The 21,276-nt window shown below is 34.3% G+C and overlaps 2 protein-coding genes across 3 annotated transcripts in view; one reads left to right on the forward strand and one right to left on the reverse strand.

Annotated features, from left to right (window-relative positions):
- Positions 1-21,276, reverse strand: part of LOC6048628 (furin-like protease 2) — a 614,884-nt gene that overhangs the window by 25,506 nt on the left and 568,102 nt on the right. For both annotated transcript variants that reach the window (XM_038260446.1, XM_038260447.1), the window contains exon 9: positions 11,010-11,166. In XM_038260446.1, coding sequence (XP_038116374.1) covers positions 11,010-11,166 — 157 coding nt within the window. The remainder of the gene's footprint in view (positions 1-11,009; positions 11,167-21,276) is intronic.
- LOC6048627 (pancreatic lipase-related protein 2) lies at positions 18,182-19,582 on the forward strand. The gene is made up of 4 exons (XM_001865486.2): positions 18,182-18,524; positions 18,588-18,982; positions 19,046-19,385; positions 19,458-19,582. The coding sequence occupies exons 1-4, from the start codon at positions 18,400-18,402 to the stop codon at positions 19,540-19,542; spliced, it is 945 nt and encodes a 314-aa protein (XP_001865521.2). The 5' UTR covers positions 18,182-18,399; the 3' UTR covers positions 19,543-19,582.

Here is a 21,276-nt window from a genome sequence, read left to right on the forward strand (position 1 = left end):
CAACTTTTCATAAATTTTCAGAATGTGCAAAAAAATTTTTGACCGAGATATGAATTTTTGAATCACTACCGATTAAAAAAAAATCGAAATATTGGTCGCAACAGTTTTTTAACTTCATTTTTCGATTTAAAATCGAATTTGCAATCATAAATAACTTCAATGAAATTTTGAGAAAGTGCGCCGGTTTCAAGTTGCAGCCATTGTTAGGTAACTTTTTTGAAAATAGTCTCAGTTATTCACAGCAAAAAATCTGATGGTAAAATCGCATGCAAAAACATGCACATCACCTTCGTCAAAATAAACACTTAATTTTACACGCTGCATATACAATTTTTGTAAACACAAAAAAAAAAGTTGCAACCGACGGGATTCAAACCCAGCACCTACAGTAAAGACTGGCGCCTTAGTCCGCTCGGCCATCAGACCGATGAAAAATGTAAAGGATAAACGTATATGTGAGCTCCACATTTCGGTCAAGTAGGTTTCCCATACTAATGGGCTACATATTTCAAGGTGTAATATTACACAGATTCTCATAGAATAATGCAAAATTTATTTTACACCCAGGCCTTTTACACGCAGCTGGATTACTACTTTATTTGCTTTTCATTTTTAAAATGAGGTCCCATGTTTGCCCATGTAAATAAATATATTTCTGAGAAGCTGAGAAAATTTTCTACATTTTGTTTTTTTAACTATGTCGACCTTCAGTTGCTGAGATATTACCGTGCAAAAAATTATAAACAGGAAAATTGATGTTTTCTAGGTCTCACCCAAACACCCCACCATTTTCTCAGCAACTAATGGTCCGACTTTCAATGTCAAAATATGAAACAAATCAATACTAACATTTCAAAAGGCGTAGTATTGAATGTTTGGCATTTTTGAATTGTTATTTGTTTGGTTTGTTGTTTTTTTTTATATAGCAGGGAGACGACTCCCTGGAATGACTTAACGGCCTAACAACGACTGAGGCCGGGACCAATGTTTCACTTCCCCATCCGATGGAAGGTTGGAGCAGATGGGAATGTCTCCTAAAACATAAAAAAAATAAATAGTGTGTTTTTGAAAATCAAATTTTCAAGACAAAAAGTGAAATTAAAAATCACAAAAAATAAAGCCCATTTTTTTTCAGTGTAGTCCTTATCCACACCTACAACTTTGCCAAAGATACCAAATCGATCAAAAATCCATCAAAAGATACAGATTTTTGAATTCTCATGTATCATTTTTGTATGTGTATTTAATTTTAAAAGAAAAAAAATCGATTTCGAATCGAATCGATTCAAAACAAAGAATACCTTAAGTTTCAGTTCTTGGAAATATTATGTAGATTTTTTTTTAATGTTTCCAACCTAAGGATTTTTAACGTGCTGATCTAACATTGCCCTAGTTAAATTATCCAATTACCCACACTTTACTTTTACGAACAGTCCAGGCACCAGCATGTTACCCCACAAGAGTAACGGCGATAAAGTTCGAGCAAATCTTCGCAGTTTGCACCACGCGGTGTGTGTTTGTGTTAATGCCTTCCCACTCTCCCCGTACTAAAAAAAAGCACACACAATTTTCCATCGCTTAGGAAAACTTCCAGACCGCCACAAGTTGCACCTGGAAAATGGCTTACTGCTGCTCGCGGCACCAAGTGTGATAAATTGTCATAAAAATTCCAGGTGACAGGTAATTTCGGAAGCTTCGCAGGGTCCTCCCAAGGGAACACTCAGTTGCATTTGAGAAATTATAAGAAGTTATTTGAATTTTTTTAAATTTAAGCTGAATTTACAGAATTTTCAAAATTCAACAATTTCAACGAAATTGAAAGTAGACTTTTTAAAGCAACTGAGTATTAGTGTGTGTTTGCTTTTTCCTCTATGACATGTGAGCGTTTGTGTGTGCTCAAATTGTTGATATTTGGGAAAAAGGGCGTTAAATTTAGTGTGCCCGTTCGTTTATGACTTCGCGTTTTGGAGGGTGGGTGGCACTTGAGAGCACCAACTGACGAATATTTAATTTTATTCTATATTTTACGAATTTTTATGGCCCTCCCGGTCCAGAACACCACAGACACTGGGAACCTCAAATGGATTGTGGTGCTTGAAATTTGCAGCGCTGATGGCGTTATTTTAATGGAGATATTGCTGCTGTGGTCGTTCTGGAGCTTCTTTTTTTGAGTGTCCTCAATTTCCATTTTTTTCGAGAAGGAGGGGTGTGGAGAGGGTTATTTTCTAAAGTGCCTACATGTGGTTGAAGTAATAAAATTACCAAATTCTATGGCGTGGTGGTACAATGGACGGGCTAAGCTCGCGATAAGAGGGCTCTGTTTTACACTAGATGACAAAATTTCGAAAAAAAACATGATTAAACCTCTCTACTTTTTCATTTGAAAATATACCGATATCTTTAGGCAATGTTCCCAGATTTCCAACTGTCCAAAAATTCCCTAAATTTTTCATCAGTAGTGAAATTGATACAGAGTAACACGATTTCGTATGAAATTTCCAAACGTCCTGATTTGAAAATTAAATTCATTTAAGTACTGATAATATTACTCAGTGTTGTCAGATCTTCAGAATCGTCCAAATTCATTGACAGAAGCCAATAACCCAAGAAGAAATTCAAGAATAATTTCAACAAATGTGTAAACCAGTGTACAATTGAATGCATAATTAACCTCGCCTTACCAAGAGTATCAGGCCGAGGCAATTTGGGAAATTGTTTTCATTTCCAGAAAAGAAGCTCTTCTCAATTCAACAAAAAAAAGCAAAATTAGTCAAGAAACTCAAGACTGCCCACTTTTTGGCCCTCACAAATTTTCCCAAGATCTTCGTCCTAAAAGTAAGACACTGCTTTTCAATCTAATTGACCTCGAGAATGCTTGAATGGAAATTCAGATCTCCCGTCCTCGCCAAGATTTGATACTTCTGCTGGAAGTCGGTCAAAACGAAGAAAAAAAAATATCAATTTCCCTTGAGAAAGAACCGACCCGGCGACGACAGGAAAAAGCACACAGTTTCAACAATGTAAGCCACAGAGTTTCCACTCATTCTAAATGACAAGATGGAATTCGATTATTGGACCTCTTCGAGACTGAGACTGTGATGGTTTTTGGTGCTGCACAACACATACACACACACACACACACACACACATGTTTGATTCAGTTTGCTCCCATTTCATTAGATTGCTTGGGGTACAAAATTGAAACACTCGACAATTGGCAGTGCCGATGAAAAGAGGAATGGGAATGGGAAACGCCTCAGTGATGTTTCCGTGTCAGGAAGTGGGACGTTTGGAATCAGGGTGGCGACTTTTCAAAAGTAACTCAACAATGGTATTTCTTGGGTTTGTGAATTTTCACGTTTTCGTGTACAGCGTGAAATTCGTGAAATTACACAATTTCCGCGAATTTCCTTGAAATTCAGGCATTGTTGTAAATAAATGCACAAAAATATCAAATAGTTTATCCACAGAAGTTTTAACTGTGAATTTGATAAGTTTTCAATCGAAAATGCGTTATTTTCTCTTTGAACTCGTATAATTGAAAGAAACTGAATTATTGAAATAGAGTTTTTTAAACATTTAATAAGAAATGAATGCTTTGAATACCTCTTTAAGCTATAATTTAATTTTAATATAAAACATACTTTATTTTCGGAAACAAATTTATTTAATGTTTTTGATTTCCCCCAGCAAAATTGTCCAGAAAAATGGAAAAATGGGGATTAAAAAAATATGCTGAAAATAAAAATTTTCATTGAAGTAGAGATGAGTACAATCCATTGCAAAAATTGTATTTCGTTTTTTTTTTTTGCGTTTTAAATTTGGTTTGGCACTTCCAAGCTTTTCTCAAATTTAGAGATTTGTGACCACAGTTTGAAAATGCCAGTAGCAATTCAGGGTTTTTGAAAGGCTTTATTGTTATTTTATATTTTATAAACAATAGTTTTCACTTTGTGCTTGAAATAAAATAAAAATGGCTTCACATTCAATATTTTCATGTTATTTTTTTCATAGACAGAAACTTGTTTTATTCTTTAGTAAAAATTGAAGTGAAAACTATTTGATATTTCAGAAAAAAAACCATTGATAAGAAATCTCAGCTATTTAAAAATATGTCTAAAGAAATAGACAAGAATGGACACCAATAAAAACTAGTTTGAGTAGAAAGCAATGCACAATATTAAAATTTCACTTGAATAATTCTCGTTTGCCAATAAAAAATTTCATCCAGAAATGATTTTTCAAGCCATTTTTTTCTACATTTTTTTTGAGAAATGTTAACAATCTTGAAATAAAATAATGAAAATTGAGATCAAAAAGTTTTTTTTTTAAAAAGTGTATAATTATCTATTAGAGAAGAAATTGATTTCTACTGAATGTTTATAGTACTTTTGTATGAATAGGCCCTAAATTTGTATGGAGACTTGAAAAGGTGAAATTCACGATGCTTAAAGGTTTATTTGGGTGTATATGTTATGGCAGTTCCATGATCGAAGGGGGGATTTCTCGAAATCAATTACTCCGACGCGTTCATTTAGACTGTCCAAAACGTTCTGAATTTATTGTACTCATTAAAGTCTCCCAGAGCCTCACACATGAGGTACTGAGGTTTTGCTTATTGAGCATTAATCGAGTTACTTACTTTAATCGCGGCGAGGTAAAAAAGTTAAGCTTTGTTCGCAGTTTGGATAACTGTTGTCGGCTGTGCTGAAGATGTTGGTGGCGTCGATCAATTTTGCGAAAAGCAATTTCCGTAACTGCTCCCTCACCAAGAATGGACCTTCCCGATCCGTATCGACTGCACAGAAAATTTCCATCGGAAAAAAACTACCAAACAGACCATTCAGCGAGATTGAAATATCACAAGCTTTTTTGGTGATGTTTGAAACATTATAGTTAGTGCTGTTTTGTATTCAAGTGTTATAAATATTTGTAATTAAAGATTACGTAATCCTTAATTACATCTTTATGTAACTTTGAATTACAAATTGAGACTTGTAATTAGCTATTACAACAAACTATGATTTCATTGTAATGATTCCTCATAACAATTTAAACACACTCGATTAAGTGATTTTTTTGCTATAAAACTTTGAAATGATTTTCTTTGTATTTTTTACACGCACACACATTCTAAAAAATAAATTTTGAATCTCGTTCTTTTCTTTTGTCAAATTAATCTGGGTTAATCTGGTCACGCTGAAAATTGATTTTCGAAATGTTGATTTTGTTTTACTCACATACACTAACAACAACAACAACAACAACAACAGCAACAGCAACAACAACAACAACAACAACAACAACTTAACTTAACTTAACTTAACTTAACTTAACTTAAATTAACATTCATAGGATATCAATTTATTTTTCAAAAAATATTCAACCGGTTCGACTATTTCCATGATTTACATTTTTTATACATGTAATGGCCTGGGTCACACAATGTCCTTTTTCGATTTTGATTTATAAAAAGCTTTTGAAACTGTTTTCTTGATTTTATTTTTAACCATTGAGACCGGTTTATAAATTCACCAGATTTGCTATGAAATTTTTTTATTGAAAATGAAAAAAAATGGTCATAATTATTGCTTTTGCTTGAATGACAATTAAAACTTGGCACCTAGAAACTTATTTTATTTATGGTTAGTGTAAAATTGTCCAAAGAATCCGATAATGCACTTATCTTGCAATGTACTAAAAAAGTAATCTTGCAAGTACTAAAACTTCCAAAACATCGCAGCAAGATAACTTTTTAGTACAGAAGTTATCTTGCAGCGATGTTTTTTTTTCTAAAATCATCGAATCTGCAAGATAACTTTCTGCATGATAACTTCAGTTGGTTTTATAGGATGCATGACAATTTCGGTTGTGGGAAAAATAATTGATTGAATATTTTCATGAATCAATTAACCAAAATAAATTCCATTCTAAAAACCTTTACAAGCAAGATATCTTCAGCTAGTGCCAAAAAATCTGGCTGCAGGATAATTTATATTTTATTCAAAATACTTGAGCGAATATTTTTATGAATAAATTAAACTACATCAATTTCGTTCTGAAAATCTTTACTTACAATAATCATTTAAATTAAATAAATTCAAACTCCGTTCTTAAAAATAATTTCCGGTAAGACACTTTTTTTATTCTCAACTTATTTTTCTAGGGTCCTCATAGATGCTACGATGACTATATTTTTACCAATTTTAAGTACTTTTCTGCTAAATTGATTTTATTTTTATTTATTATGATTTTTAATGATTTTATTACAGATAGCTAAAGTAAAACAATGTTTGTACAACTTAATAAAAAGTAAAAAATTCAAATATTTTGTTTTGAGTGCCTCAATTTTTATGTAAAGAATTCGGCTGTTAAAAATTTGATTTAAATTTGTTGTCTACCCCCACTCTCTTCAAAGTGGCCCGAAAAATCAGAGAGCAAAATTTTTTTTCAAAAAAACTTCAAAATTTTAATGGAAATTTAAGTACAATCAACTGAAATCAATTTAAATTCTGTTTCCCTGCGTTAAGAATCATTTTTAGCATGTTTTAGTTGATCTAAAAATCTTTTAAATTTTTGAAATCTTTCAATGTTTAAGTTTATTTTACACTTTTTTTTTTGTTTTCGTCAAATCTATCATTTAAAAAAAATATGATTATTGAACTAGTTAAAAGTGCATTTTAAAACACTTTTTCCATGCAATTGGCTAAACAATGGCTTGTTATTTCCATATTTATACATTTTTTTATTTTTTTTGCCACCTCCCTCGACCCCTACCAGAGCTAAGGGACAAAAACTTTGAAAAATAGTTGCATCGGCCTTATTACAAATTAACGTCATCAGGGAATGAGATTGGGTCAGGAGATTGGAGATTGGGTTTGTTTTTGTACGAAATTTGTAAGACTTAATTTAAAAAATAAAATAAAATTAAACACAAGTATCAGCTCATTTGTCATATCCTCTTTCTGATTTTGAAGCAATGATTCTAAATGATAATGTAAAGTTAAACGCTATCAAATACAGTCCCCCTGTCTTTCCCGAAACGTTCTCCCCATAACCATATTTGCTCAACTGCACTGACATCTCAAGCTGTTGACATTATTTCCAAACCAAACCGTTTGCAGCATCCAATGTTTGATAATGTGACTTCCTGCTCTTCACATCACCCCCCACCCCCCTCTTCCCCACCGATTCTAATCGTAAAAACCCATTTCCAACAGACAGTTGCTCTGCTGGGAAAACCTTCAAACGAGAGACATCTCAATGACAATGTCACGTCGATGGGTGTGTTTGCTTGTATGTGTGTGTGTGTGTGTGACGCTTCAACCATTCGAACCATTCTCGTTTACCTGTTACTTAATGAATATTGAATGCGATTGCTTCTTATCAGGCATGAAACTGTACCGTCTTTGTGTTTTGGACACACTTACGTGCATGTTAATATGGTCTCTTTGAGTTTTGTTCGAGTTCTTCAAGGGAAACAGTGTTCGTTCGACTGCTCGAAAAAAGCCAAAAAAACATTATCCTGAACTTCTGACGAACTTGTCGTACATCGTCGAGCAGAATCGTTTTCCTGTTGGCTTGGTCTGTTCCAAGTAAAATGAGGGGGAGAGGGGGTCACTGGAACGTTTGACTTCTACAATACACTTGGTTGCAAAGAAGTTTATCAAATTGAGTACCCAGTTTCACCTGAAATCGTTCAAAAACATTCTCGCTAACTTGCTGAAGACCTTTGAGTAGTTCGCAAATCCCAAAGCAAACTTATAACAATTTCAATAGTTTTGAGGTAAATTTTTAGATTTTTCCAAGGAGTTTTCAAAAATCAACATAAGTCACAACGTGTACTCCTTAACTTTGGAGATAAAAACAACACCCCACCTAAAGACGCCGAAGGCAAGTCAGGAAGGTGGACGGTCGAGGAGGGCAAACTTGCTAATACCCAGGATGCTTCAAGAGGTATGGTGAGTGAGGATTAAGTACTTCTGCCAGTGTGTTCCAGTGTGGTCGTACGGGGTTTTTGGTTATGGTTCAGAGAACAAAAAAAAAAAGAAAAAGAAAAGAACCACAAGCTGCTTCATCAAGGAGCTAAGACCAAGTCCAGTATTGATGTGAATAAAAGGAGGAATTTTCCCTCTTGTTATTGTTACGAGAGGGAAAGTGCGCCTGACAGAAGAGGTACCTTTGTTGTAGTTTTTACGAGATACTTGGACATGACTTGGAAATGCGAACGTGTGTACTGTGAAGAAGAAGACGTAAGGGATTAGGGATGGTCACTTGATCTGAGCAAACAAAAAAACATTATCCCCACAAACATAATGGGTTGGCTTTCTTTGTGCGATGTGGTACCATTAGGACGTTTTTTTTTTGTTTGCTTCATCAACAAGTGAGTTATGCTAAGAGTGCACTTTATTTGAGGAGAAATATTTCTGAGAAAGATTAGGAGAATGTTGAAACAAATGCCAACATGGAACGTATCATTTTGAGATTTAATTTTAAAATTAATTTAAAGCTTCGATTTTGGGATGAATTTAATGAATAGAATGAAAATGTATGCACAAAAACCTGTTTTCTGTTTGAATTGAAGTCTTCTGTTGTTGGGTGAGGGTGATGTTGATAAATCTAGCGAAAAAATGATAAATAGTAAATAGTTGTGATGTTTCTAATGTAAAAATAACAAAAAAATGTGATTGAATTGTTCAATTAATACCAAGATTGTTAATCGATAGAATTATCGTCGTTATTATTATCGTCTAACGATGACGATAATGGTCATCGTTATCGTCGGAACGATAACGATAATCTAATCGTTAATTTTGATCGATTTTTGCGTGACATACTTTATGGATGACGCCTATTATGTTTTATTTTTAATGCATCCGTTTAGAATATATTTTTTGATAATGTATCAAATTTTAAAGTATAAATACTGAAATTTTCAAAAAATGACGTTTTTTCAAAGTACTTATTCATTTATTATTTGCAATATGGTTATCAAGCGAAATTTTAAATTTTTTCACTGTTTTAGTGTTTTTTTTATGAAACACTAATATTTTCACAAAATATCGTATTTTTAAAGTACCGTAAAACGGGTTGACTTTGATAGGTTTAAGATTTTTCCGCAAAATGAAGAGTACAAATTAAATACGTACGGAATGCTATGGATTCATACTGGTCATGGTAGAGAAGTATTCAAGTACCTCAAGAAAAAGTTTTCATAATATGTTGATTAATTTAAAATGTAAGTAAATTATAATTTAGAAAATATTGATGAATAGCATTATTTTAATATTCTCAAAGTGTCATGATATTCTCAATGAACATGATTTCAAATCGAAACGAAATGCATTTTTGGATTTTTTGGACAATTTACCACAAAGAGATGGTAAAATAAGTATGTAAATAATCAATTTTATGTGTTTTTGAAACAGAATTAAAACAAATCCATATACATAGGCATTTGCGGTTGAACAAATTTTATATAAAATGTGAAAACTTCTGATTCATGCTCCCAATTCAGTTTAAAATGCAATATAAATCGATAATTTTATAAACAACAAAACTTTAACAAATGTTAGGAAAAATTGTGACTTTTGAACAATTTTATCTAAAATTAATAAATATTTCGATAAAAGGTTTATAAACATAAATAACTTAATATAACCATAAATTTAATTTCTTCTAAACTATATCAGCTACCTTAGCGATGGTACATTTGAAGTATACTAAAATTTTGATAAATTTAATCTGATTTTTACAAAACAAACTACAACTTCCAACGTCACCCGGGAATGCAGAATAAGAATTTTTAAGGATACTTATTTTTTAAGCACTATTGAAAAACTGTTTTTCAAAAATAGTGCATGAACCAGTACATGTTTTTGAGAAAAACCTAAACAGTTGGAAAATATTCCAAAAAAAAAATCCTATCAATGTCACCCCGGTTTATGGTACTCAAATTTTTACAATTTGCAACTTTACCTGCATTTTCACTGTTTTAGAGTAGAATGAAAATCTAAAGTTTTCACATCATACTGCTGTAAAGTTTTTTTAATGAAAAACTAAAATTTTCACAAAATACCGTATTATCTCGAAAATACTCAATTTTTATTATTCGCAAAATCGGTATCAAATGATTTTACATTTTGCATGCCTTTTTAATGTTTTAGATTTTTTTTTATGAAAAACTGAAATTTTCACAAAATACCGTATTTTTTTGAAAATACTCAATTTTTTATAATTTGCATTATGGGTTGATACCCATAATGATACGATGCGAAATTTTACCTGTTTTTTCACTGTTTTAGTATTTTCGAGAAATTTTATTTTGTGAAAATTTTAGTATTTCATTATAAAAAATATAAAACAGTAAAAATGCATGCAAAACTTCAAATCGTTTTATAACGTTTACGAATTATAAAAAATAGTATTTTTGAGGAAATACGGAATTTAGTGAAAAATTGAGTATTTTACATATTTATTAATCTCTAAACAGTTTAAATATATGCCAAATTACAAATCTTTTGTATTTTCTAGCAAATACGGTATTTTGTGAAAACTTTAGTATTTCATTCAAAAAACTCTAAAACAGTGAAAATGCATGCAAAATTTTGATACCCACATAACAAATTTTTAAAAATTGAGTACTACGGTATATTTTGAAAATTTTACGATTTATATTTTGAAACTTGTCATCTAACCCATATTTTTTACGAAGGATGCTTGAAAATTCAACATAATTTGATAGGTTTTTAGTCAATTTAAGAAATACATTAAATATGAGTTACCGTCCGTTACTGTCGATAAAATTATCGCCGATAGAATTATCAGAATAACGATAAGAAAGAGAAAATTGTTCACATCTTACTATGTGAAGCTATTTAAAATCAACTTTGGAATTTGGCTTTAGCTAAAAAAAATGCTAAAAATACTCAAAAAACCTCCAACAAAATTCACCTGCTCATCTCAATATTCTAAATACCCCTCCCCCGTTCACCACAGTCGGTACTCACTTGTAGTCCTCCGTCTCGTAGGTGTTCTTGGGGCAGGCCGAGTAGCACTTGTGCTCATGCATAACTAAATGGTGATCACAGCTGGTGCAGTAGTCGGGCCGGTCCTGACAGGAGGCACAATTGGCCTCGCAGGGCACGCACGTCCGGTTGTCGTAATCTGGGTTGGTTGCGAGAGAAGAAGGGAAATAAGAGCAAAAACAAGTTGAAGGCAAGTTTACATCAAAGAAGTGTGTCTATTAGGTCGATGATGGCAAATGCAAAGAAGGGAAAGAAGGAATTAATTTTCATAAATTTGCAGGTTCAATTACAGACTTCACACATACGGGAAGTGCGCGCACACTCAGACATACACACAGATAAACTTTTTTATACCTCAGAAACATATGCAATAGAGAAGTTGCACAACGGTACACAGTGATTGAATGGATGATGTTACATTTAAAGGAAGTCGATTGCAGAAGACACCACTCTGACATCAAAGCATGATCATCCGGAAGGGGAAGAGGGAATCCTTTTCTCTTCTGTGTTAATACGAACAGGTTATTACGTTTTCCAAGTTGTAACTGGAGCATCCTTCGCTTCAATTATGTGCTTGATTGAGTTTTCGGCCCCATCCTCTTTGATTAATAGTTGAGTACACTTTGTTAGAAAGAAGTGTTTTATAGAGTTGAAGGGAAACTGATGATTTAATAATTGTAAATCAAACCTGACTTTGATTTGTGTGATACAACAAGCAATTTAAATAAGAATGCGTTTAGATTTTATGCAGAAATCACAATGAAAAACAATGTTTATCAAATGATAACCCAACTGTAATCAGTTGTAACTTGTCTGAAAAACATATATAACCTTGAATCATTAGCTTAGTCCTAAAAAAATCCAACAAAAAAAAATTAGGTAAACGTGACAATTACTAAGCATTTAATGGCCTGACCTACGCAAATATGACTTGGCCATATTCAAACACTGTCTCCATTGTTAGGGTTAACTCACGGGTATGAATCTTCAAGTAATTTCAATATAGCAACTTTAATCAGAAGAAAGTGAGGCATTTTTGCTAGTTCCCACTGTTCTGTGTTCTGCCGTTCTGCGTGCACGTCCGCAAACATCGACCGCACACATACTAACACAAAGCGCCACCAAGAGGCAAATGGTAATTACGAATATTTTTGGCACTTTCGTTAAAAAATATGCGGTTTTGCAATAACAAATAACAAAACCAACTTTTAAGTATAGTTCGAATATGAAACATGTAATTCGTTGCTGACTTGTTTGAAAATTTGGTAAAAATAATAAGTTTTTTTTGCAGCACCCCTTTAAGACGAACATTTCTGTTGTTACCTTTTGTTTTCTGGGATTAGCCATGAATAATTTCACAGTGTAATAAACAGGGCAGCTACCACTAGAGGGTGACGATTCTCGAGATTTTGAATTTCCCGGGAATCGAGAGTTGAATTTGGCCATTTCCCGGGACCCGGGAGTTTTTTTAACTATGCCAATAGTGCCAATAATTTAAAAAGGAAAAGTCATAAATTTATGTCTTTTCAATGAATTCAATTACAATCAATTCATATTTATTAAAAGAAACGTTAATTTGAGTAGCCTGAATACTTCAAGGAACTATTTCAGCCATTAGATTTTTTTTTATTAATCTGCAAATACAAGATCGTTTTTTGAGCTTTTTGGGACACAAAATTGTAGTTTAAAATGTTTACGAGTCTTAATTCGCACATAGTGATGTTTCAAAAGTTGTTGCATGCACTTGTTATTAGATTTTTGTGAAGTAAAAAATAGAAAATATATAATTTCCCAGTATCGCAATGTGATACATAACAGTTCAAACCAATTTTATGATTCATTTCTTGTTTAAGGTCAACTGAAAATATTCATTGAAAAAATATTTACAATTATGAGGAAAACCCGAATGTTCGGACCTTAACAAAGATTGAGGCAATCTTTACAAATATCCAGAGTTTTTTCTTCCAAAAAATATTCTAATATTGAGGATAATGTGAAACACAAAATGAATTATTGACATCAACAATGAAATAGCTATAAAGAGGATATGAAAATTGAAAATTTTGAAAAGGGTTTTCTCTATATCAGTTAATAATACAATTTAATTCAATGTATTTTATTAGTAAATAATCAATTAACAATTCCGTATTTCTTATAACCTAATAGAGTTTTTGAGTTCCTTTCAACTATGATTTGAACTATAATTCATTTTGATGTAATTGGATATTCTAACAGTGAATTTGGCAAGAGAAGGAAAAATTAATTAATTATGCAAAAATAAAAAAAAACTTTATATTTCATTTCTGGGATGTAACTGCTAAGTATTAGAGGTGGGCAAAATCGCTCTTTTTAAGGAGCCGCTCATTTTCGTTCGCTCATTAAAAAGAGCCGCTCTTTTGAACGGCTCTTTTGCTCTTTTTCAAAATTTGGATGAAAAGGTTTTTTTTTTAAGAATTGTGTGATTTTATAAGTTATTTCACATTGGACTTATATAAATTATTTGATAAAAAATTTAAACTGAAAACGAGAAGATGCCCTTGAAAACCATAGGTCTTGGTGGTCTTCATGTCAAGATTTCTACTCGAACCAAAACATTCGAGTAATAGAATGGCATCCAAACTTAAATCTAGCATGCCGGAAAAATTGCTTGTAATATTTAAATTGTATTAATTTCTACATGAATTGAAATAATGCTAATATATTATTTGGAGAAAATATTCTTAGAACTTTTTCTACATTGTGATTGAATCGATAAAATATTCAGTATTCAGTACATTTTTGGTAAGATTTTAACTAATCATTTACTTTTGGGATTAATTTTTATAAGCATTGACATTTTTGAAATTGCATTTCCAATTCTCAAAAACAAATTGAATACTATTTTTTTAAATTCAATAAATTATATTGATATCAAAAATCATGCCATCTTGAAACGGATCTTTCAAAAGACTGGAGATTAAAAAAGAACCGCGGTTCTTTTTTTGTGAGCCACGGTTCGTTCGCTCTTTTCAGTGAACCGGCTCTTTGAGCGATTCGCTCTTTTTTGCCCACCTCTGTAAGTATGCTTTAAGGTAAATTTTGGGCTCCACATTTTTTGGGCTTCTCTCAATTATAATTATTGGAACGTACGACAAGTGAACAGTCAATGTTCTAAACCATTTCGAATTATTCAAATGTTTTTCTGATTAATTTATAACATTTTGCTTCGATTTTTATAAGTAAAAAATTTCACGGGACTCTCGACCAAATTTCCCGGGAATCGAGAGGTCCAACAATGGTCGATTTCCCGGGATTTTTTTCCCGGGAATTCCCGCTCGTCACCCTCTAGCTACCACCACGCGGCGCCACCGTTTTAAAGAAGAAAATGATACCGTAAACAGGGGTGACTTTGATAGCACGGGGTGACTTTGATAGGTTTTTGAAATGCCCGTCAAATTAAAATCCTAACATTTTTGTGAAATTTTAGTATGTAAGCATTAAGGGATAGCTTATTATCGAACATATATGCAAAAATGTGACTGTTACATTGGATGTATCAAAATTAGTGGCCAAATTAAATTTCTATCAATGTCACCCCGGGCTATCAAAGTCACCCCAGTTTACGGTACATGTTTTTCAGACGAGTTTCAATCCCGTGGTTAAAGTTAAAGTGAAAATAGAAACTGGGCAATTTCTAACGAAATCAGCCGATTTCATGCATTTTTTGTATTTTTTTTTATTGGGATAAACTTTTTGGGGGCGTTTCCTATAACCAAAGAAGGCATTTTCTGTCATTGGTACAAAGTTCCACAGAATTTTTGGCAGCTGCCCATACAAAAATAGAACTTGAATACTCAAAACTCTATAACTTTTGAAGGAATTTTCTGACCGGTTCGGTGTATTTGGCAAAGTTGTAGGTTATGAGTACTACTCAGAAAAAACATTTGTACAGGAGCAATTCTCTGAGATTTCAGTCATTCGATTATTTTGATTTTGTTAATCCGTCTGAAACTATTTTGGTGCCTTCTGTATGCCCAAAGAAGTCATTTTGCATTATTAGTTTGTCCAAATAATTTTCCATACAAATTTGGCAGCTGTCCATACAAAAATGATATATGAAAATTCAAAAATCTCTATATTTTGAAGGATTTGAAGGAATTGCTATGCAAATTCTCTTTATTTTGCTCATTTTGCACTTTGTTTATACGACCGTAAGTTGCTGAGATATTGCCACGGAATGATTTGAAAACAAGAAAATTTACGTTTTATTAGTCTCACTCAAACAACCTACCATTTTCTAATGTCGATATCGATATGTTCGATTTTTAATGTTAAAATATGAAACATTCTTAAATTATCCGAGTTTTAGAAAACAATATTTTCTTTTTTTATTCAAATCAAGACAAACATTTCAACAGGGCATAATATTGAATGTTTGGCCTTTTTGACATTAATCAATTTGCAACCGAAAATCGTAAAACTTGACTTGGAATTTTAGTTAAAAATAAACTTTTGATCACTTTCGGTTGCAAACTTAATTTTTAATTCAAGCTAAAATTGAAGTCAACAAAATATTTTCAATGTCATTTCTATTTTCTCAGAAAAAACATTTAATTTGAAAAAAAAAATCATAACACTGCGGCAAATTATTTCTGCATACTTTTCCTTGGCTCAATAGTTGTAGTTTGTTGTCCCCTAAAACATGATTTCTTCGGTAAAAGGTTGATAACGCAAAAAAAATCGAAATTCTGCGACATGCCAATTGCAAAACATAAAAATTTCAAGGCATTGTAACGGTACTCTGAAAACTTCTCAAATCAGAAAAGTTTCTACAAAGATTGCAGTAATTCAAATATCAAAGAAATCCTTCTGACACTTTTTTTTATTTAAAAAAAAACGCACTTGAATAATTTTGGGAAATCAAAAAAAAATCCGTCAGTTGAAACTATAAATCAGCTTTTTTATTTCATTGAGATTTCAGAAATTGAATTTTTTTATCTCAAAAAATGAAACAGATTCCAACCATCATATTTATAAAATGTCAGTAAAAAAGTGTAAGGAAAATTGTCCGCTTTCCAAAATTCCAGCGGTAGGAAAATTTGAGAATATTTATCAATTTTAGGCAAATTTGATTGAAATTTCAATTTTATTTTAAAAGCTTGCTGGTTTGAAACATGTGGTGATTGTACGTTATGCCAGTTCCTACCAGCTTCAAATTTGTAAGATAACTGATGGGCTAATTAAGCTCTACAACACACTACAAGAGCAGCTGCAGTGTTATCTTATTTGATCTCCAGAAAACCTTGAGCATATCTTCATATTCAAGGTGTCTTAGGTATGTAACTATGGTAATCCGACAGCCCTGGATAAACAACAACATTTGAGTGCTCGTATTAGGGTGATCAATATTCACTTATAATGTTTTGTTTAAATGATCAATAAATGTTCACCATATTATTTGTCATATGTATTTATTTGAAATAATGAAAAAGGTTAACGAGGTGAATTACAATTTTGTGCCATCCTAATCATTTTAAAATAAAATACTTTTAATTTCAAACTGTTCAACAGAATGATTAAGACTGCGTAGTTTTTGTTACCCTATAACTTCGCCTTGAAAATTGCATTCACCTTATTACCGCTCATTGTAAAAATATTATCTACTAAAGTCTGTTTTTCACTGTTTTCATTTACACAGTTTGGGTCGATTTTGTTTTTCATCGTCTAGACCTACAAAAACAAACGACGTCGTGGTACACTGTTCTAAGAATATGAACGAAAATGGATTTGCGTTCGAGAATCACGGAAATAAAAATAAAAAAACTAACTTAATACACCTATGTGGTTGGAGCCTCCCTCACTCAATGTCTGATATGATGGGGTTGTACGCAAATTTCATCTATTTTTTAGATGCGTAATGAAAAAGTACATAAAAATCAATATCTTGAGACAGGGTTGCCAGATCTTCAATGTTCAATATTCTAACCAACGATGGGTCGGATGATGGATCCGGACATAGTTTACATACAATTAAGTGAGATCCGGCTTCCAAAAAGTACATCAATATGACTTAAGGGGCCATATCTCGAGACAGGGTTGCCAGATCTTCAATGTTTTAGACTCGTTGGAAAGGTCTTTTAATAACCTAACCAACGATGGGTCGGATGATGGGATGATGGACTTGGGCATCGTTTACGTACATTTAAGTGAGATCCGGATTTATGTGAAAACACATTTTTATACCTAACTTTTGAACTACTTATCGAAACTTTATTCTGTGTAAAACTCGATCTATGGGATCCTAAACCAAGTCAAATGCAACAGATTCGTGTCAAATCGGTTCAGCCAGTGCCGAGAAACAAGAGCTAGTTGGTGAGTCACACATACATACACACACACACATACACACAGACATTTGTTCAGTTTTCGATTCTGAGTCGATATGTATACATGAAGCTGTGTTTACGACGTTTTTAAACAAAGTTCATTTTTAGAGCAGGATTATAGCCTTACCTCAGTGAGGAAGGCAAGACTCCGTGCATTTTTGGTCACTTTTCATATGAATGAACTGGCCAAAGGGATTTCAGGTCAGAACGCGCTTGACACAGAGACAAACATTTTCAATCATAACTCGGGACTCCGGCAACCAAATTCAACCAAACTTCGGGGCAATGCTCAGAATAGTCAACCAAACAAAACGTGTTTGTTATTGTTAACATTGCGTGCTCTCGTTTTTGTTTATTCAAGGTCAAACATTAAAACGCGTTTTTCTCGGAACGTCAAAAAGTGACGTACGACAAAAGAGCTAAATCAGGTAAAATGACGAGAAATTGCAGTCAAAATAAAGTTTTTTTTGACAGTTATGGAACCACCCTAACTAGGTTTGAAACGCCGTAATAACCAAATAAAAATATACGTATCTATTTATTTGGGCCAAGGAATCTCTCCTTGGGTAATGGGCAATATAAAAATTTGAGTTTACACTTTCATATGGAATAGCTGTATGAAAAAATACTTATTGTCAAACATTAGGATCTCCTCAGATCGCTATCACATTTTTGGCGAAAACTGCTCCACCTTCCAGAAGAAAAGTAATTTTGTCGACAAGTGTGATCAAACTTTTTGCTCAGCTGTTTCCAGATTCTCCCGTCAAACCATGAGACGCACCTTTTTAAAGGTTCAATCCAACCAAGTTCTCCCTCGCGGAGCGGCCCGGTCGAAGACGTTGTTATCTACGTCAGTGCTGGGAGGGGAGGCAAACAATTACACTTTCTGTTCTTTTCGGGCGCCCCAAACTCGGGGTGGGACCGTCTGGTAAAAACCGGTATCTGACGAGAGGCGGGCTCGCCCCAAATGTGTAAATTAGGCGTCTCGCAGTCAGTTCCGAACCGTCATGGCGCAAAGGTTGATGAACGGTGCTCAGCTATGGGCGATCTGCGCGGTGATTTGTGTGATCTACGGCGGTGTGAAAGCAGCTGATCGAGTCACTGGCACGATCAGGTTTCTGATGTTCGACAGGTGCTGAGTGTGAGACTTGTTCTGGGTATTGTGTGATGTTTTACGGACTACTTTGGATTCCAGAGGTTCGAACCAGCTGGTCAACGTTCCGGACAGCAATGCAGACTTCGCCAAAAGCAGTTGCAAGCCTAGTGAACAGTTTGCGATCATCGTGCACGGGTGGCGCGAAGGAACCGACTCGGAGTGGGTCGGCGACATGGTGTCCAACTTTACCGTGCACCGGACGGGATGTGTGATGGTGATGCATTACGCCAACAACAGCCACACGATCGATTACTTCAACGAGTTGCTGCCTCATTTTGACAAATTAGCCAACGTGTTGGCCGCTCACCTGCGAAGGATGGAGTCGATCGGCTTTGATCCGGCCAAGGGTCACATCTTTGGGTTCAGCATGGGCGCCCATCTCGCGCTGGAAGGTTCCCGCAGGTTCGGACTTCAGAAAATCAACAGAATCGACGGTAAGTCGGGTCGCGGCAACCTGAATACAAATTAGCCTATTCCAAACCCAAAAACCCTTGCAGCGTGTGATCCGGCAGGGCCCGGCTTCGACAACGTGCCGGAGCACATGCTGCTGGATCCGAAGCAGGCCGCCCGGCAGGTCCAGTGCATCCACACGAGTGCCAACTTTGGGACGAGAAGGCGCGACTGTCACATCAGCTGGAACATGGGCAACTGCGGCCGGGACCAGGTGGCGGCCCGGCCGTTTCCCAAGGGGTCGCACGGGCTGTGTCCGTACTTTTACAACAGTGCGTTCGTGCATCGGTTCCATCCGGTGGCCAAGCCGAGGCAGTGCGTGTCCCAGCGATTGGCGCACGGGTGGCCGCGGGAGCTGAGGATGGGGTACCACTGCGATATGGACAGGTTGGTTGGGGGGTTGAAACTTCTTTTTTTGTGAAACTTTATGCTAAAAGATTGCGTTTTTTTTGTTTGCAGTGGAGTATCTGGAGAACTGTTTTCGTTGACGACCCGGAACTTCCCTTTCACTGATGAACAGGTGTTTGATGGAACGATTCCATGAGTGAGTTTAGTTCTGTGTGTTGAATATTATTTCAATGGAATAAAAAAAACATTGCAGCTTACGTATCCTGCAGTTGTGCTTCTCCTCCAACAAAATCCTGTGACGCAGTGGTAAAGGTGTACTCTCATCCTAAGAGCTTCAGTTTGTTACTTTATACAAGCAAAACGATTGTTTGAATGTCCTTTGCGTTTCAACCAACTGTACTATAAATATGAAAGTGTTTCAAATTTCCAAAAACTAAAAATTGAAATAACAAGCCACAGTCTCAACATTTGAGCATGAGCATGAGCATGAGCATGAGCATGGTTGACTGCCAATGAGCTGCTACTCCGTTATTGACAGATCAGCTGAAGTTAAACAATGAATCAAAAATGATCAGTGGGAGCCAACCATCCGTTCACTGTTTAACCCCTGAAGACCCCGACTTTATTAGTCAATACCGGCGCCCTCCCAAGAAGCCTGCAGTTCAACAAAAGGGAGGAATGTTAGTCCGATAGTTGAAGTTGCAGACTCATCAAGCACATAGTTTTTCGCTATATACTTGTTGATACCGCTTGAGACCGTTGAATCCACAGCATCTCCTTCAAGCATCACGTGATTATTATTTTTTTTTGGGTTAGTAGGATAAGGTATTGGCTTTTCGATGCCTCCCGAGCTACGATGCTATGGGGAGGACTTTCATAACAAACCCGTCGGCGAGCCTTCCGAGCAACGATGCTATGGGAAGGTCTTTCTAATTAGCACACCAAAACACTCGCGCACAGGTATTTAAACACTGAATAAATGTAATTTTTCATCACGATTACCCAGACGACATTGATGATACAGGAAGCACTTTTTGCAGTCATTTACAGTAATACTTAAACTTATTTTAATGCAACAATTCACACGACGTCGTGCCTCCCGATCAACGATGATGTAGGAAGGACTTGAGCAAGCCAATCAGGATGAAACACGAAGCAAAATTCTCTTCTTTTCACACACAATGCCACATAATTGACCGCGCGTCACCACCCAACTAATTGAACTCACAAGCCACAGTCTCAACATTTGAATGCAAAAAGTGCATTTTACACTCGTTCAGTTGTTTTGCAATCATCAACCTTAGTTACCCCGTTTTACGGTACCTTAAAAAGTTGTGTTCAACAAATTTTCAAAAGTTTCAAAAATTTTGTTAATTATAATTATAAAAACACTGATAAATAGGATTATTTAAATACTCTCAAGCTGACATGTTTTTCTTGAATGAACAAGAGTTCTAAACGGAAAACAAACTGCTTTATCGGGTTCCTTGAACAATTTTACAAAAAGAACAGAAAAAAATAGATCCAACATTACGAATGTTAAGTGTTATTTACTGAATTCAAATCAAAAGAAATCAGGTAATTTCAGTAGAATCATTTTCTAACAATAATTCGGATTAAAAAAAAATTCCAATGAATATTGATCAAACTTGGGAGATTTTTCACTTTGGCTAATATTTTTATAAATTTTATTTAAATTTCATGAACATGAACTGAGTTAAACAAACATTTAAAAGCATTTTTTCAAATAAAACATTTTTAGTGACCTTACTAATGGTCAATATAATATTATAATTTGAATGTGTACACTTTTAAAGTGAAATTGGTAAGACACACTAAAAAAATATTAATATTACATTGAATGTAATTACGAATCGAACAGAAAACTCGGTCGTGTAATTGAAAATGTGATGTAATTTTGCGGTTTTAC

Source organism: Culex quinquefasciatus, chromosome 3, assembly GCF_015732765.1.
Source record: "Culex quinquefasciatus strain JHB chromosome 3, VPISU_Cqui_1.0_pri_paternal, whole genome shotgun sequence".
In the NCBI taxonomy this organism is placed as follows: Eukaryota; Metazoa; Arthropoda; class Insecta; order Diptera; family Culicidae; genus Culex; species Culex quinquefasciatus.

What these genes read in the sequence shown, in the direction of transcription:
- LOC6048627 (XM_001865486.2), top strand. Translation starts at nt 18,400, where the DNA reads ATGGCGCAAAGGTTGATGAACGGTGCTCAGCTATGGGCGATCTGCGCG. An exon ending in GAAAATCAACAGAATCGACG is followed by an intron (nt 18,983 to 19,045) that starts GTAAGTCGGGTC and finishes AAACCCTTGCAG; the next exon opens with CGTGTGATCCGGCAGGGCCC. An exon ending in TACCACTGCGATATGGACAG is followed by an intron (nt 19,386 to 19,457) that starts GTTGGTTGGGGG and finishes TTTTGTTTGCAG; the next exon opens with TGGAGTATCTGGAGAACTGT.